This window comes from Myotis lucifugus, unplaced genomic scaffold, assembly GCF_000147115.1.
Source record: "Myotis lucifugus unplaced genomic scaffold, Myoluc2.0 scaffold_31, whole genome shotgun sequence".
Taxonomy (NCBI): domain Eukaryota; kingdom Metazoa; phylum Chordata; class Mammalia; order Chiroptera; family Vespertilionidae; genus Myotis; species Myotis lucifugus.
In genome coordinates this window covers 5,311,863-5,330,652 of record NW_005871079.1, presented here as the reverse complement: position 1 = coordinate 5,330,652, position 18,790 = coordinate 5,311,863, and the positions used below count along the sequence as shown (strand labels likewise).

The 18,790-nt window shown below is 38.4% G+C and overlaps 1 protein-coding gene across 12 annotated transcripts in view; it reads left to right on the top strand.

Annotated features, from left to right (window-relative positions):
- PRUNE2 (prune homolog 2) overlaps positions 1–18,790 on the top strand; it is a 208,397-nt gene that overhangs the window by 34,015 nt on the left and 155,592 nt on the right. For 11 of the 12 annotated variants that reach the window (XM_023752392.1, XM_023752391.1, XM_014454127.2 and 8 more), the window contains exons 2-4: positions 11,005–11,109; positions 14,045–14,247; positions 16,428–16,591. In XM_023752392.1, coding sequence (XP_023608160.1) covers positions 11,005–11,109; positions 14,045–14,247; positions 16,428–16,591 — 472 coding nt within the window. Of the gene's footprint in view, positions 1–11,004; positions 11,110–14,044; positions 14,248–16,427; positions 16,592–18,790 lie in introns of those variants that run through there. The other variant, XM_023752395.1, reaches the window with a different exon arrangement.

Genomic DNA, 18,790 nt, shown 5'->3' with positions numbered 1-18,790 from the left:
AATTTTTCATGTGTTAGGAATATTGCCCTTTTAATGGCAAGTTGGTGAAAATATTAGGCAAATATTATCTCCCACTCTATTGTTTCTCTTTAATCATTCTTTTTGGTGCTGTTGTCTTACCAAATTTCACTGCTTTTAAAGACATTCCATAATGACACATTTAACACTGTACATTTAATTTTAAGGTGCATTATCATTTTTACATGAAGCTAATTACAAAACAGAGGAGTAAGTGCATTCCAGTCAAGAGCTAGACCAGAGCTGTTTTCCACGGCTGTCCTCCAGCAGAGTCTGATGAGTACTATCGCAATATTTTCAGAAAGTAGAGTAAGCAGATTGAGGAGAAAATGGCACAGAATGTTCTATTGCTCTCCAGTACTTGAAATGATGTCATCTTAAATAGTGCATGCTTATTGCATATCTAATGCAACTTATTGAACAAGTTGTTCCATAGATGCCCATGGCCAAAGAACAAAGTAATACCTACTGTTACCAGAGTTGAAAATGTTAATCACATTTTAATAGTTTATTTATCAAGGAGATTAGGACAAAAAACCAAAAAGATATGAAGAGAAAAATTTACAAAAAATAATATGTTCATATGAAGAAAATGGCCTACAGCACTCATTATCATAACAAATCTAAATTAAATTAAAATATTATTTTACTGATCAAAATGATAATGCTTAAACACAGTTGAAGGTTTGAAAATCAGGTATTTCTGTGGGTAAAAATGTAACTTTCTACAACCCTTCTGGTGAGCATCAAAATATGTACATTCTTTGACCCAGAAATGTAAAATCCAGGAGTTAATACTGAAGAAATAACTAGGGCTGGGCACAAAAATTATATTCCAAATATTTACTGTGGTCTTATTTAATTAAAAAGTTGGAATAAATTATATCTGCAATAATAAGATATTGACTAAATAAATTTTAATATCCATATTAACACATTGTTTGCGGGTAGTTTTTATCGTGTGCTAACAGGTGGCGCGGGCCATTTTTGCTAATTTTTTGCAACGTAAAACGTATAAATACGTTTTCCGCATGCAATGTGTTAAAGAATATTATATCTATTAAATGTCATAATTATTAATTTATTTTTTCAATATTTATTGAGCACTTACTCTGTGCAAAGCAATAGCCTGGCAGCTGGGGTTACAAAAGCAAACATATATCACCCCTGGCCATCACAACATTTATATTTTAGAATTTTGGAAGAACACTTAGAATGTTGTTAAAAAAAGAGGTTACAAAATATTATCCTATATAATAAAAGGCTAATATGCAAATCGACTGAACGGCGGAATGACTGGTCACTATGACGCGCACTGACTACCAGGGGACAGATGCTCAATGCAGGAGCTGCCCCCTGGTGGTCAGTGTGGTCCCACAGGGGGAGTGCTGCTCAGCCAGAAGCCCATAGGGAGTGGGCCTAAGCCATCAGTCGGACATCCCCCAAGAGCTCCAGGACTGCAGGAGGGTGCAGGCTGGGCTGAGGGACCACCTCCCCCCTGAGTGCATGAATTTTGTGTACCAGGCCTCTAGTGTATAATAATAACAGTATTACAAAAGAGAACACATAAAAGTATAGAAAAAAGTTGGAAGGAATATATTAAATATTCATAATGATTAACTTTGGGTCTTGAGGTGTTTTTTTTTATGAGTTTCTACATTTTCCAAATGTTTTATGATGAAAATACATTATTTTATAAAATAATTAATGTATACTAGTAAACCTTAGATGTAGGTTTCTGTGTATCAGAGATGTCCTTTCTCATTTGGTTTTTAAAACTCTTTTATTGCCTTTGACATCAATCATTTAGTAAAAGAAGCTCTTTGAAGCTTTCCATAAAGTTGAGGTATCTCCTAGTGGTTTTAAATTTTGGAATGACTACAACCTGGAGTTCTACATTTAAAAACACACACTATATATATATATATATATATATATATATATATATATATATATATATATATATATATATAATTTTCCCAAAATTCAAGCAAGAAGGAATTTTGATAGAAAACACAGGTTTATAATTAAAATTGTAAACTTTTTATTGATTCATAAAGTATACAGTATAGGGTTATGTATGGAGTAGCACATCGGGTAAATGGCCTCCATGGCTTTGCTGGCACATACGCAAAGCCGTGGTCTTCATTGGTCTTCATTGTCCCTGCTCCTGGGACATAATTGGTACTTGGTAATGTTTATCAAATTGAAGGGATTGAAATCAAAGGGCAACAGATATTAGAATCTGATTCAATAAACTGAGTAAAATTAGGCTTTTATTTTTTTTGTTGTTGTTGTTAATGCTCATGCAAAATTCAAATCTTGCGTGAATTTTGGGACACCGTATATATATATCAACTTATTGAACAAGTTGCATTAGGTACATCCCCTACTGGGAATCGAACCCAAATCCAGGCATGTGCCCTGACTGGAATCTGACTGTGACCTCCTGGTTCATAGGTTGAAACTCAACCACTGAGCCACCTGGCTGGGCTGGAGATCTATCTTAGCTTGAGCTGCCATAACAAAATAGCATAGACTAAGTGGTTTAAACAACAGAAATTTATTTCTCATAGTTCAGGAGTCTGGAAGTCCAAGATTAGGGTGCCGGCGTAGTGGGGTTCTGGTGAGAGCTCTCTTCTTGGCTTATGGACAGCCTCCTTCTCCATGTGATGTGATCTCACTGGCAGAAAGAGGGAGGGAAAGAGAGAAAGAGTGCAAGCTGTCCAGCATGTCTTCTTATAAGAACACTAACCGTGTCTTGAGGGCCCCACCCTCATGCCTTCATCTAAATTTAATTATTTGCCAAAGATCCCATTTCCAAATACTATCACATTGGGGGTTAGGGCTTTGACATGAATTTTGGTGGTGCACAATTCAGTCCATAGCAAGCACAATAAAGAGGCACAGACTGTGGAAGTTTAGAAGAGGCAGCAGAAAGCCTTGTGGACCTGGGTTTGCATCCATATAAAGCCAGACAAAAAAGACTAAAGCTCAAGTTTGAAAAGGGAAAGTTTGAGAGATTATAAAGACCTATAAAACCATGAAGGACAAACTTCTGGGATGGGACATGTGCATAAGCTAGAAGGAAGAAGTATTTGAATGGGAGATTGAAAAGCCCTACGCAGTTGGTAATAAATGTATGGACTCATTTCCCCCAACAGTGGAATGGCTGGAATATGAGCATATCTTAGGAATCTATGAAGAACAGTTCCTATAGGGCCTTTCCGGAAAGCTACGGATTTGGGAGGACCACCCTTTATATTTGAAGCTGTGGAGGGAAAATAATGGTGCTGCTCCCCAAAAGTTGTAATTTGAGGGTAATGTTAGAAAGAGAACCTTAAAAACAAAGTAAGTGCTGTAACTAAAAGAACAGTTTTGGCCCAAATCATTATTATGATCCAGAAGGTGTAGAGCAACCAGATACTAGTATGAGGTCACTCCTTTTGAAAACACTCTGCTTTCAAGATGGGCAGCAAATGGGTTGTAGAAGAACAGATTCAGCTGAAAAGGCAAAAGGGTGGTCGAGTCAGTGTCCAATACTCCAGTTGAAAGAAGCCTGACCTTGCCGAAACCGGTTTGGCTCAGTGGATAGAGCGTCGGCCTGCGGACTGAAAGGTCCCAGGTTCGATTCCGGTCAAGGGCATGTACCTGGGTTGCGGGCACATCCCCGGTGGGGGATGTGCAGGAGGCAGCTGATCGATGTTTCTCTCTCATCGATGTTTCTAGCTCTCTATCCCTCTCCCTTCCTCTCTGTAAAAAATCAATAAAATATATTTAAAAAAAAAAAAAAGGAAAGAAGCCTGACCTCAAGGGAACTGGGGACCCAGGTTGGGAAGCAAGAAGCGCCTCAGGCAACACTTGGGTTTCATCTTTTGGTTCCTCATCACCTACCCATGATGGTTTCTTGCATTTGACGATACAGAAAATGATATAGGTGCACATGATCTGAGGTATATATTGACTTTCTTCATACTGACTCCCATCCCCCATTTTTCCCAAATGAGAAATCTTAAAAAAGGGCATTCTGCAGCATGGCAAAGAGAAGGCTGAGGGGGAATATTGTTGGGGTTGGTTGGGAGGGCAGTGAAGGAAGAGGTTATAGGCAATATATACTTACCTGAATTGAGTAGGTTTACTTTTATAATCAGTGAGACAATTAAACTACCATAAAATCATTTGAGCCTTATTGAAAGCTTTTGCCTTTTCCTAATTTGATGGTTTATAGTCATCTATTACATCACCAACTAAATTAAGACATTTATGGGAAAATTAAATATAAAATGTCTATGTCCTGAATTTGTAGATTCTGGTAAATGTTTCTGCTTTTACAGCTCTCAAAGTAGCCTCCAGGTCACTTATGATTGTTTAATAATTAACCATTAGAATAGAACTGAATTAGGTGGCCAGTGGGCTAGAGTTTCCTATTTGTCAGTATCATGGAGACTTGGAAAACAAGAAGGAACAAGGCACCTATGCTGATTCCAGAAATTTTATATACACACTAGAGGCCCAGTGCACAAAATTCGTGCATGGGGGGATGTGGGGGACCCCTCAGCCCGGCCTGCACCCTCTCCAATCTGGGACCCCTTGGTGGATGCCCGGGACCGTGGGGCAGGCGGCTTGTCCCTCTCCTGGGCCACAGATGCAGGTGAAGCCGCTGGCACCCGGAACCATGGGGTGGGTGGCTTGTCCCTGTCCTGGGCCACAGCCCCAGCCGCTGGTGTCCGGGACTGCAGGGCAGGCAGCTTGTCCCTCTCCCGGGCCACAGCCTGGCTGATCCCCATTCCTCGTGAGCTCATTTGTGCCTAGCTGGTACCAATTCCTCTCTCCCCAGTGTTGAGTGTCTGAGCTGTTATGGCATGATGATATGAGGGCGTGATGGCCACTTGCATATTAGGTCTTTATTATATAGGATACCCCCACCCCCCACCCTGTCCACAACTCCCAGCTCCCACCCTCCAATACACAGACATGTATCCATATAATAGTTACCATTAAGCCACATAGAATGAAGTAGTTTGGGTCATGGAAAAAGATCCATAGTGATTTGTTAAGTGAAAATAAAAGGAACTTTCTAAAGAGCAGGAATAGAAGCAGCCAATTTTTGTGAAGTATGTGTGTTAATATATGTGCATAAATATAAATGTGAAATAATCAACCATATGCTAACAAAGTAGTTGTCATTGTTTTCTTAATGTTGTTGTGTCTGACTTATTCTAATGGCATGTATTTATTTTCTTACCAGAGAAATAAAGAAAAATAAAGAATGAAATACAAAGGTTCCAATTGGTGGGGAAACCCCTGTATCCTAGAGACCTTGTACTGAGTAATAAGCATTTCCTTCTTTGTTGTTGTTGTTGTTTTTAAAACTTTTGGTTGATGCCATGTTATTTCCTCCAGCATTCTCTCTCTCAGGGTCCCAACCTTCCTCTAGGTAATAATAAGATTATGAGAATTTCAGGAGTTCAATTCTAGAAATCATTTTAAACCCAAAGTCACTATCAAGAGGCGCCTCGTTTGTTTACCAAATGAACAAAGGATGTGACTTTATCCATATCTGGCAGAGCTGGTCAAAGGGCTTTGGTCCTTGCCTTTGGAGGACCAGGTCGCTCTGGGCATCTCCACAGCTCCCTTAGTCCTCGATGCTCATTGCACTGTGGCTCCTTAGGCATCCCCTCCCACCTGGCTTTCCTGGAGGAGTCAGGACTTGCAGGGGCATGACCACATGTTAGTTTCCTCCTGCCAGACCTCTGAGTCTTCTTAGAATCATGGCAGCCACAGGTGCATGGGGTCTCCTGGGTAAGAAGTGGGCTGTTTTCTGTACCCCCCACAGCCAACCTCCAGGAAGGGAGTCCCTTTGTTGACTTGGAGTTACTAAGTTGTCAAAGAAGCAATAGCTCAACTGCCAACTCTTTTCTATGCCTGAGCTGATTGGAGATACCATCCAATAAATTCAAGAGACTTTCTTTTCTCTCGCTTCTTCATTTGCTGGTTAAGGGTAGGGACTAAGAAATGTGTCCTGATTCAATATGTGAGGAAAGAGATTGGCCAACTTCTGTGAGTTTTGTCTACAATGTTTTTAATACAAAATAATTTTCAATAAGTTATTTTTGAAAAAATTTTTGTAAGGTTTTAAGAAAAGGATTTAGGGAAGATAGGTATGAAGAGATCATGTATAGCTGTATTGCAAGGACTTGTTGACTGAAGGTTTATTGTGGGATTTTAGATGTGGAAAGTTATAGGTGGGAGGAGCTTTATTTCTCGAGGGTGGAGTTATGAAAAAGCTTTCAAAAAGCCTAAGCTTTCAGCAGCCTTCTGGAAGCCCTCATTCTAATCAATTCTGTTTTCTGTGGGTGTGTTTGAAAGTGCTTTTGCCTGAGAAGTGCAGTTTCCCTTAATGGGCCATTGAATCCGAATGCTTAGGCATTGTGCTGGCTTTTAAAAAGAGATAAGAGTAAACTTCATTAAGAAGTCTCATTTTAGTGATGTATAGAATTACATTTTGAAAGCATATTAAAGTTATGATTGGGAATACTGGCATGTTCAATATATTTTCTTTTATACATTGATTATGAAAAGATTCTGTCCATCTATTTGGAAATGTAGATGACAAAGCAGTATAGTAGTATCTATTTCAACCCATTACCAGCATTCCATTGTTTTGGTCTTGCACAGCGCTGTTTTTAGGCATTAGCAATGAGTCCTCCTTGGTTCTTGGTGTGCCTGAGTCTAGGGCAGTGGTCGGCAAACTGCGGCTCGCGAGCCACATGCGGCTCTTTGGCCCCTTGAGTGTGGCCACGAAGTTTCAATCGCACTGTACATGTGCGCCCGCACGTGGTATTTTGTGGAAGAGCTACACTCAAGGGGCCGCAGTTTGCCAACCACTGGTCTAGGGAATGAGTGTTTACTTTCCAGATCTATTTACTCCTGGCTAAGAGTTTACAGGGTCACGTTAAGGAAATATATACACTGGGCAGTAGTTATTTGTTGAACATGCTGGCATATTGTCACCTCAGGGCCTTTGCACTTGCTATTCCCTTTGCCTGAGGTATCAGGTCTCAGTTCACTTCAGGCTTTTATTTTGCTGTCACCTTCTCAAATGTACCTCATCTCAGCACACCCATTCTCCTCCAGTTATCATTATCTAATTATTTGGTTCATAATCTCCTTGCACTAAATACAAGTGTCATATGGGCTGGGATTTTTGTCTGTTTGGTTCACTACTATCTCCCTAGGACTTATTACTGTGTCTGACACAAACTGCTTTTTATTAGGTGAATGGCAATAATTCATTGAATTGATAAACTTGTCATATGTCATGTTTCCTTGGACACAATTTGTCTGTTTGTGAATAACCCAGACCCTAATATGAGCTGTATCAAGGGACATAGATATTAAGAGTGAACATCTGTGAGTCTGTGGAGGGCCCCCCAGACCTGCTGCGAGAGGTGCAGAGTGTCATTGTGGTCAGGAATCTCCTCTGAGTTCTGTTGACCAGTTTTACTGCATCTGCAGGTGGGGCCATCGCCACAGAGTAGACCCAGCATTGCAAGGACCCCCTGTTCCCTTCCCCGGACACTTGAAATCAGTCCCCAGACTTTTCTGCCTCGACCCCTGTGCTTGTTCTGTTCATACTGCCAAGGTCGTTTGTGGGGGGAAGCTTGAAAGTGGGTCGGTATTCTCTGGTTCTTGATCCCCAGGTTGAAGAGCCAAATCTTGCACATTCCTTGAACTTACCTATTGGGTGAGTCTACACAACTAATGTCATGGTCTATTCCTACAAGCAGGCAGGAGTCAGTCTGAGCCTGGTCACTGTTATCTCTACCTTGTCCCACCCTCTAATTATATATTATCAGTGGTTTTTGGTAGGACATCTGAGACTTTTTGAGGTCGAGCCTATCACTTTTAAGGCTTATTGGCAGGCACCAAAGGTACTTTCTAGTTGTGATGTCCCTTCTGTCTGGTCCAACATTCCCAGCTCACGTGAAATTTCTGGTCATATTTTGGGATTGTGGTGTAATCCCGGGAAGGGCTCCTTAGAATGGAAGTAGGTTACCTTGGTAAGTAACTCATTAACCCAGGGGTACTCATTGGCGTGGTCTCTCCATTGGAACTGTTAGTGGTGAAGCAGATAGACCCCTGATAGCATGGGCACCAGGATGGTAATTTTGATGTAGGAGGGTGGTGAGGGAAGAGAGAGTTGGAGCCTGGAAATTTGCTGCAGATGGCAGACATGAGCGAATGGCAGGAGAAGATGCCATAACTGTGAGGGAACTTGAGGTGTGGGAAGAAGGGAAGTCAGAGGAGAAAGGAGAAAGCATGAAAAGACAGGCATGTGGCACCAAAAAGAACACTCCTAGTTTTGCACCAGGATCTTCTATAGCCTGGCCTACAAGATGATATGTACTTTATTTCTCTTTCAATGAAGGACAAATAAATCATAATCTTAGAAGATTCCTGAGTATTGGTCCAAGATGCTCTGTGTTTTTAGTTCTATTTAGCTCATTTCTTTTTCTGAGTAGTAATTGGTTTGTACTTGGAAATGAATTGATACATAAGTCTTCTTATCTGCGCCCCCCCCCCGCATGTCTTCTTTTATGCAAGTAGAGTGTTGAACACAGAGCTGTGCCTACGAATTATCGAACCTAGATTAGAAAGCAGATAAGTCAGCTTCGACATAATCTTGGTAGAATAAATGTCTGAAGCTTTGCTGTATTCAGAATGCATATTTAACATCTTCTTCTTTCTTCCACCCCCATGCTCATTCATTTTGTAGACTCTGAAGTTGTTATGGCATTATAGAGTGGTTGGTGCAGGGCAGAGACAGGGCTCACTGAACTGGGTCACGAGTTCTGGGAACAATCTTGGCCACATCACAGACTCCATTGACCTATGCAAAGTGTTGTTAATCTGCCTTACAAGATCTGGGAGGAGAAATGAGGTAATGTCTACTCAGACCTTCGAGCTTCTCGGAAGAACAGCGTTCTACAGTAATATGATTTCCTAATGCATTTGTTTGTATTGTAATGGAGTGTAATTCCATTTACCTGAATTTCTTTGGATGTCTTTAGAATATCTGATAGTCTTGCACAGGGGAAGCAGCCCAGCTTTGGGAGTAAGAACTGGGCCTAGAACAGAATCCTCAAAGGGTACTCAGCCAAATGAGCCAGCTGTAAATCTGTGAGATTAAGGGAAGGAAGTTGGGAGAGGAAAATATGGGAGCTAGAGCTGATGGAGATGGGGGAGAGAGTTGTAATTATCTTCAGAGAGTTTATATCATACTTTTAAATCATGTTGTTTTACTAAAGATGAATACTTCAATATATTTTTAAATGTGATTATTGTAATTGAGCAATATTACATATTGCATGACTCATCTGTAATATTGATCCTGCTGTCATTCTCTATATTGGTAGACTCTGTGACTCAGCTTCCTTCAAGATTTACTTTATTATGTTCCTTGGGCTAACCTGATTGTTTAATAACTTGTTCCAACTCTGACACCAATAGTTCCATACCAATACTAACAGATTTATAGATTCATTTGTAAAATACCTGGTAAATTACTAAAGAACACTTTATCTTTGTTCTGTAGATAAGGGAATAAGTAAGTCTTTTTTATTGCAATAGTGCTGAGCAGGGTAATTTTTTATGCAATCTCTTTGAGCAGTATTACAATTGAGTTAGCTTTCTAGTCAGTCCTAAAACAGAAGTTAAAACAAAAGATGAAAGTGAGGGAAATATACATATGTGTCATCTCTGTCATTCTATAAAGATGTCAAGTTAGGTTATAATTATCATTATTGGACAGTTTTGTTGTGACACTTTCCAGAAGTGGTTAGTTCTTTGGCATTTCAAACCTAGCTATTCAAAAGGAGGTCAGCCCTCTATAAAGGAACATTAAGTAACTATGAAGTTAACTAGGAAAGATAAGCATATATCTTCTTTTCCAGAGAGGGGATTATATACATTTTTTAACAGCAACTGATTTGTATTTTTAGGGGAATGATACTAATCATATTCCTTTCTCTGGAGACGGGAAGGAAAAGTGCTACAACTTTTATTTGCTAAATTATAGAGTATAATGCAGAGAGAACATATCCTATCCTCCAACTGTGGCATAAAAAAAGTAAATTCCTACCAAAGTTTGTGTTGCATGCCAGGGATGTATGAAAAAAAAGGCACGTTGTCAAATTAAGAAGAACATTTTATATAAGAAAATGATATGAAATACTATGGAATTGTTCTTTAGACCAAAATACAGTAATCTTTTACTAAAAGATTATGACTCAGAGTTATAGTTCATATGAGCTAGATTGTGAATAATCAATAAAACCACATTTTTTGTTGGAGAAGGTAGGACATAACTACTGGTTGACCTGTGAGTCAGACCCAGGCAATTAGAGCCCTCTCATGCCCTCTCCTGCCCCACAATGTATGTTCTGCCCACCATTCCCACAGTGGGAACCTTTTACAAGGGTGCAGTCTTGAGATAGTAATGTTCTTGTTGAGACCCTACATGACTGAACCCATGTGGGAGCCTCTATATAAACGTCTAATATTCTGGCAGGAGGGTGCAGAGATCTACTTGTCTTGTGGCCACTCATGACAAGCTTTGTAAGTTCCCTCGCTCATTAAACTGCCACCTACAAGCTGGAATGGCCTGCCTCTTTCTTTGGTCTCTCTTTGCTCTCTGTGTATGAGGGCCAGTTTCAGATTTTATCTGGGGAAGCTCCCAAGGTTGTGAACCAACAATGGTCTGTTCCTGACAATTTACTAAAATTTGAACGAGCACTTCCGAATGTTAACCATGTTGTGCAATTTTATGTCTTGGTGTCAAACCTTCATGATAAATTTATGATTTTCTGCAATCATGTATGAGTGTAGCTAAGGCCATACTTTTAAAAAAAAGATGGGAAAATGTCCTGTTTATATTGATCTGTTGCATGTTAAATTGTGATGTTCTTTTTGAATTTGTTTCAGAATCGAAGCAAGCGCTTGGAGAAGGTCCATGTGGTTATTGGACATAAATCGTGTGACTTGGATTCTCTCATTTCTGCCTTCACATATGCCTACTTTCTAGACAAGGTGAGGGAAAAGAAAATTATGCTTTTTAATTTGAATTGTGATGTAAATTTTAAGAACACACATTTTCTGGGAATATAAGAAACCTATTAAAGTTTTCATGTTCTGGTTTATTGTTGCAGAGAATAATGCATTATGATCCATTAATCAATAACTATTTATTGATCACCTACTATATGTTAGGCATTGTTATGGTTATTTCTTACTGATTCTATTCATGCAACATTATTTCAATATGATCAATGTTTTCAAATTGAAAAGAAAAAATGTTTTATAATAGTTGGTTGGTTGTATAAAATTTCAGAGAACTAACAAAAGTAAGAGTCAGGATGTCTTGTTTTCCTTTATCATCCCTTTTGGATAGTCTTTCCCTTGGGAGTAGAAAATATGTGCAGAATAACCTGCATGAACACTACATGAAGTACAGAGCTCATTGGCTGAAATTTTCAGTAACAGAGATATTACATGTTACATCTATATTGTTGTTGCCTTTTAGCCCTGACTGTGTACAACAGGTCATTCTCAGTTAGTGATAATCTCCCCTGAGTGAAAATCTTTGTACTCTGTAAAGTCTATAATATGCCTCTAAAGGTGAAAAAGGCCTTTCCATAAGTTGTTTTAAATTTTCCATTCCATAAAATTCATTAGCCTACGGTAATGCATTATCTCAAAGCCGAAAAAGGTACATTATGAGTATTTTGGTGCTATTTCCAATTTCACACAATTTTTAATTTTATGGAGTACATTAGCTTTTTATTCCCATTTTATTTGGATCCTTGACTCTTAGGTTATGCATAGCCAATCTAAGTGATTTAATTCACATGAAACCCAGTCTTCCAGAATGAGCTGTAGTGGCAAGAACGGCTTTAGGGCATCAGCTGACCAAAATGCTGGGTCAGGTACCCTGATCTCTACATATGAGCTTTATAGCAAATTTATCTTCAAAAAATTTTTTTATCTTAAAATTTGTTGAACCTTACAAGGGAGATTAATTGGTATGAGGAGATAAGTGTGCCTGTGACAAGGCATGCATATTAAACACTGATCTTATTAACTGAATTTTTTGTTCCTAGAAAAAAATGCCTGTCTCAAGAACATAGAATTGACTGAACCAGACTGACTTTTAGACTGATAGTGGCATGGATTGTTAAGGAAGTCATATACTGGTTATACCATCAACAATAACTATAATGTCTTGAATGAGATAATGACATCCAACAAAAGGAGTGGGAAAAGTAGTTGTGATAGATAAAACAAATAGACGAATATAAAGAATTGTGTGGCCTGTCTAAGGTTTGCCACTGAGCATGGAGACAAATAAGGCATACACTGGGGATTCGTTATGTTTTTGTGCCTTGCTCTGAGTTTATTGGACCAAGCCCCCTACCAGAGGTCTGCATCTCCATCTTAATTTTTCCTGAGAACCTGGCTATTCCCTCTCAGAGTAGTAATGCATAGGCTAAGTAGAGCGATTTGCAGCTTCACATGTAAGAGTCTATTAACTACTTTCCACTCAGGTAGGTAAGCTCCATTATAGAGATGGGGAAAACTAAGGTTCAGAAAAGAAATTGGCTTTCTCAAAGCCACACAGCAGAGGCTGGGCCTACATCCTAGTTCTTCTGACTCTAAACTCAGAATAGGTCCTGCCAGGATAGGCTCAGGCTGCATGCTCTTGACTCACGTTTCAGTGTTAGTAGTTAGGTATGACTCTACCAGTTAATCAGGAAAAATAACTTGCCATAGATAAATTACTAATGATTATGATACAGTTGTGACTCAGTATTAGCCTGACAGGTTGGAGAAAAACTATTTTGTTGGAGTGGTTTTGTGCTTCACATTAGATAGAGTGGGTGATTCATTTTTTTCCACTCAACAAATACCTATTAAATGTCTATTCTGTGCCAGACCGCTGTTTGCACCAGGAAACATAACTGAACAAAATAGACAAAATGCTCTGTTGTCTTAGAGCTAAGAAAGAGAGATGGATGGTAAGGGTGTTAAACCTGTGTAGTAAGTAAAGACTATGCTTGTGACAGAGTTGGTGATGATGTGAGAATAAAGGTCATTTACTTTATGCAAAAATTCAATGTCACCAAGCCCCACATTTCTCATTGATATTTAGGGTTTATTGCAATATACTCAGAGTATTTTTTTTAAAACCCTGTATTTTTTAAAATTCCTATAGAAAAATTTATTATTGTGAATCTGAAATTCTCTAACTCCTACCCATCTTCTCTAATTCCCCCTATTACCACAATTTTAATAATAGGTTTGTTAATATAAGATTTAAAAAATAATAAGAAACCAACAGAAATCACAACAATTAGTCTGTAGGCCAAAATCTGGCTCATAAGTGAGTTTTTCATTGACCTATTTAATATTTTTATTTAAAAAATTAGTTGTAACAATTAAACATCACAGATAACACCTCAAAATATATATTTTCAACTTTTCTTGAGTAATCGAAGGACTTAACTATCCTGGGCCTGGATTTTTTGTAGGTAAACAATGGGCTGGAGCTGAGTGACAGGCATCCCATAGAGATGGGACATGCATGGCTTTCTGCATCACCACAGTCCTCACCTGCCCTATTTCAGTCATCCTAATTTTCTGCTCTTTCCATAAAGAGGTGTGAATTTATTTCCCCTGAAGAGCAGAATGCATACAATTTTTTTTTTAATTTATGGAGGGGTTGAAGTGAGACAAAATATTTTAAATAAGGCATGAGAAGTTTCATGTAGAGTGAAAAACATTAAGGGCCTCTTACCCATGGATAAAGCTCTGCTAATGGGGTTCAGGTAAAGTTGGTTATGAATGTCAAATGGCTTAATGAGGCCAAAGGACCTTTGTACCCTTTACTGGTGGAACTCAGCTCGAGAGAATGTAGATGTATTCCTTCCTCCTGCTGTTGTCAGAATATGAACTTCTTTCTCTGTAGGTCAGTCCCCCCGGGGTTCTCTGTTTGCCGGTGCTGAACATACCCAGGACTGAGTTCAGCTACTTCACTGAGACAAGGTTTATTCTGGAAGAGCTAAACATCTCTGAATCATCCCACATATTCCGAGATGAAATTAATCTGCATCAGCTGAATGATGAAGGAAAGTTATCTATAACACTCATTGGCAGCAACGTGCTGGCGAGGTGAGGCTCTGGAGGTCTGGTCTTTTCAGGAAGGCTCTTCTGGGCAAAGTATCACCTTGTTCACGACTTTTGTGGTTCAGGGAAATGTAAAAGGCAGAGGACATTCAGAGGAAAGGAAATTTTTTTTTTCTTCTTTTATGGCAAAATCTGGACTGCGCCAATTTTCTGTTTTTACTTTTGTATTTCAAATATATGACATCTTTGAGTGGAAAGTTCTTGTAAAATTGACCAAAATTATAATTTTAAACCATTTCAAACACTTGTTGTAGCAAGACAACCCCTCGTGGGTATTGATGCTGAAGATGGGTAATAAAAATAGAAATTAAACACTAAATAAAACTGAAAGGTTCTTAAGAAAGAAATCTCAGTAGTGAAATGGAAATTTATGTAGATGGGCTATGAAAGTCATTTGATCATTGGCTCATCACTCATAGCATTATTATACTCTAAGAGCAGGATAGATTTTTTTTTAAAGTTCATGTAATTTGAACTCTCTATTTCATGGACAAAAACTTTTTCGTATTTTTGCAAATGACCTACCCAAGGTACCACATGCAGTTAATAGAGGAGTTTGGATGAAAACTTGGGTCTTCTTCCTCCTTCAATAAGTACTTAAGAATTGCTAACTAGCACAAGAATCTAAAGGTGCATAAAGAGTAGTAAGACAAATTACTCAAGGACCTTACAACCCAACACAAAGATGCCCTTTGATAAGCTCTCTAGTGCTACTGAATGAAGAATCACAGTTAAACATCTGAGTGGTTTTAGATGTTAGGATTTTTTTTGCATACTTTGCCAGTTTGCTAATTATTGATGACATTAACCAGTGGATATTGACTTTAGTATACATAAAATAAAAGCATGTACAATATCTAATTTTAAACCTTTTTTAGAAAGCATATTTAGTTATGAATATATTGTAATGTTAGGTATGCAGTTATAAATAGTTTTTAGAATAATTTCCCATGGTGTTTGAAACACAAAATTCTTTTTTTTTATTAAATATATTTTACTGATTTTTTACAGACAGGAAGGGAGAGAGATAGAGAGTTAGAAACATCGATGAGAGAGAAACATCGATCAGCCACCTCCTGCACATCTCCTACTGGGGATGTGCCCGCAACCCAGGTACATGCCCTTGACCGGAATCAAACCTGGGATCTTTCAGTCCGTAGGCCAATGCTCTATCCACTGAGCCAAACCGGTTTCGGCACAAAATTCTTTTTCGACTAATATTTATCAGTCATTGATAACTGGCTGAGAGTTATTGGTAGGTTATTTGACTGACTTCATTTATCGGTATTCAGAAGGAACACATGCTTTACTAAATTTATGTTAACCTTTCAGACAAAAAATGCAAGTAGATATTAAAAAAATAGTTGAAAAAAACCAAAGGACTGAGCTATGAAAAATATGTATCAGTTGAAATCTTCGGAAGAGTTTTGTTACCAATTAAAATTGAAAAATTTTGCTTGTTTTGAGACTGAAGTTGTGAACTCTGGCTTTGAGATAGTTTATGAAATAGATTGCTTTCCAAAAATAGAGCTCTTCATTTCCTTCACTGCTACTCATTTGGCTTTGGCACAAGAGAGAATAAAGTTAGTTTTATCCAGATTTTTCTTCAGAAGTAAATAAGCCCATAGTATTTTTTCTCCAGCACTGTGACTGGGTGTGCAAACTTTGGAACCAGATTATCAGAGTCTAAATACAAGCCAGTCTACTTACAGGCTTTCTAACCTTGGACAAATTTCTTAACCTCTTCATGCCTCTGTCTCCCCATTTGTAAAGTGCAAATTTTAATAAAATTCACTTAATAGGGTCATTTTATAGTATAAAATGTGATAATACTTCAAAAGTATTTATAACAGTATCTGACCCATAGTGGGAGCTCAACATATGTTAGCAATTATTATTATTATTATTATTATTATTATTATCCAGTAGCAAAGTGAGAAAGGAGTGCAAAGGTGTGAAGGCACTCTAAGAATCTTGGGGAATATAATTAGTTACCATGAAATGTGAAAACACATAGAATAAGGTTCTTCTGAGTCATATGCACTTACTTATATTTTTGGCTACTGAGAGGAAGTCATTTGTGTGGGAGAAGAGATTAAATAATTCCCCAACGTAAGAAAACATGCCATATTTCTTTCTCTTCCTCTCCTCCATTTGCTTTCCAGTGAGGACAAAGCTTTAGAATCGGCTGTTGTCAAAGTCATTAGTCCAGTTGAGCAGAGCGATGCTGGGCTTGGGTTCGGCGAGTCTTCCTCCTCCCTCGTGGTGAAAGAGATTCTCCAGGAGGCTCCCGAGCTCATCACCGAGCAGCTGGCTCATCTCCTCAGAGGTGAGATGACTCTTTCTATTAAATACTGGAAGGCTTAATGGAGTGTCTCTCGACTTGCTCATGCAGAAAGAGTGCGATCCATTCTTGGGTTAACAATCCCTTTAAAGACCCCGGGAAGCTTCATCAGAGAGGCAGGGAGTAAAGAGTTTGTTAAAGAGTAGCATTATATAGAATATTAAAAATGTGCATTTAAAAACAGGCATGACGGATCTTTGCTGTTTCAAGGCAAGAATATTAAATGGAACTCCTGCACTTCTGCTGGGGAGCTGGAAGTGCTCCTCGGACCCTTTAACAGCTCCCAGAGATGTTTCTTGCCCCACAGTGTTTATATGGGCCAGACTTCCACGTTCTCACATTGACTATCTCCTAATGCTGATACATGCTTGGTTTATATAATGCTGTTTGGATGGCAAACTGCACCTTCCATTTTGGCAATATTGTGCAAGATGGACTTTTATAGTCAAATTGTCACCTCTTTCTCCCCGCCTTGTAATGTATTCCACTGTTACTCAGCCTGCGTCACGCACTCTGGTCTGCAGTCATTAAGAGCTCCCTAATCTCTATTTCATCTCCATGGAGCCCACTGCTTCCAAAAAGTGATTTCCAACCTGGAAATTGTCAGTTGACTTTGGTGCCACAACAATTCCATGTTGCCTCACTTAGGACAGTTTGAGGTTTTGTATTATGAGTTTTGGTGTTTGTTTTTTTCTTTCTTGAACATGGCAGACATAGATTTTTCTCAGAAGTATTTAACCCAAGAAAGTAAAAATGAGTGATGAATAGGCTAAAAGAATTTAAAAAGGAAGAAGACAGAGAATGTTGACTCAACTCTTATTCTTTTTACAAGTCTAAATTTTTATTATTAAATTCAACAGACAAAGAATAACATTTTAATAATATAATCAGAACAAACAACACATAGGAAAAAGAAAATAAAAACTGCACATTGTTCATTGCAAGTATAAACAAGACAACAAAGAGTGAAATAGCTAGTTCTGCATATTAAATGCCTAAACACAGTTTTGAACAAACACCATATGTACCAATATTTAAGCTTTTAATATGTACAATATTGGTACAAATATATACCAATATTTAAGTTATGTAAACATATTAAGTTTCTAATGTGATCATTGAACTTGTTTCTTGCTTGTTAAAGTGTCTAATATAGATTGGATTAATGACAATGTCACTAATAAGGGATAATGTTTTGTTTTAATAAGATGCATAGTGGAGAAACCAGCTCACAGAGGCATATTAGTGGGAGTGGGACAAGATACTTTAAAGCAATATCAGCACATTCAGGATATTAATTTAATTTTTATGCGGGATTAAGCAAGTGAAGTTATAGTCTAAAGAGTCATCTTAGATCCTTCATAAGTTGACTCAGGTCTTTCAAAGCCTTTTCTTCACTTTCTCTGTCTCTACCACAATTTGGAAGGAAAAGGGTTTAAGAGTCATAAAGTTCCTGTAAATGTTTTAGAATTAATGGCCCCAGTAAGCCCATTTAAAATCTTTTTCTGGCTAATGGCATCTGTAAAATTCTCTATGGGAAACTGTGTCCTCAACTAAGCTAAGCAAGCACAATCATTTATCTCCGTGACAGAGCAGAAGGAAAATAAAGGTAATTGGGGATCTCAGCCAAGAGGGAAGTTGATTGATATTTTGTTTGCAAACTAAGAAGATTTGGCTTATTGTTGAAAAAATACATGTATTATTTAGTAGGAAAGAATTGTAGTCAATGAGCAGTTCATCTTCATGGTTTTCTATAGATAGTAAAATTGACAGTCAAAATGTAATACATTGGTAAGAAGATGATTTTGTTGTTGATGCTGATGATGCAGATGATAATATTCAGATTTAGGGAATTAGAAGGAATTAGGACCCTTTTGTTAGTGGCCATGGCTTTAGTTAGCCAAGCTACCAAGAATTAAAGCTGTGGCAAAGGACTTGGCTTTTCTTATCTTCAGAGGTTTTTCATAGGGTTGGGCTTGAAGTGGGGCTAGGAAGCAGCCAGACTAGTGAAATCACTTCACTGTTACTCGGAAATTGGAATGTGAGAAGTGAAGTGCCTCTACCTGTGAAGACTGCCAATACTGATACTGTCATGAGAGTCAGAGCCACTGGAGCCTGGGAGGAGAAGACAGAGGTGGCGTATGTGAATGGAAAGTGGGCTCTGGAGACCTTTTGCCAAGATGG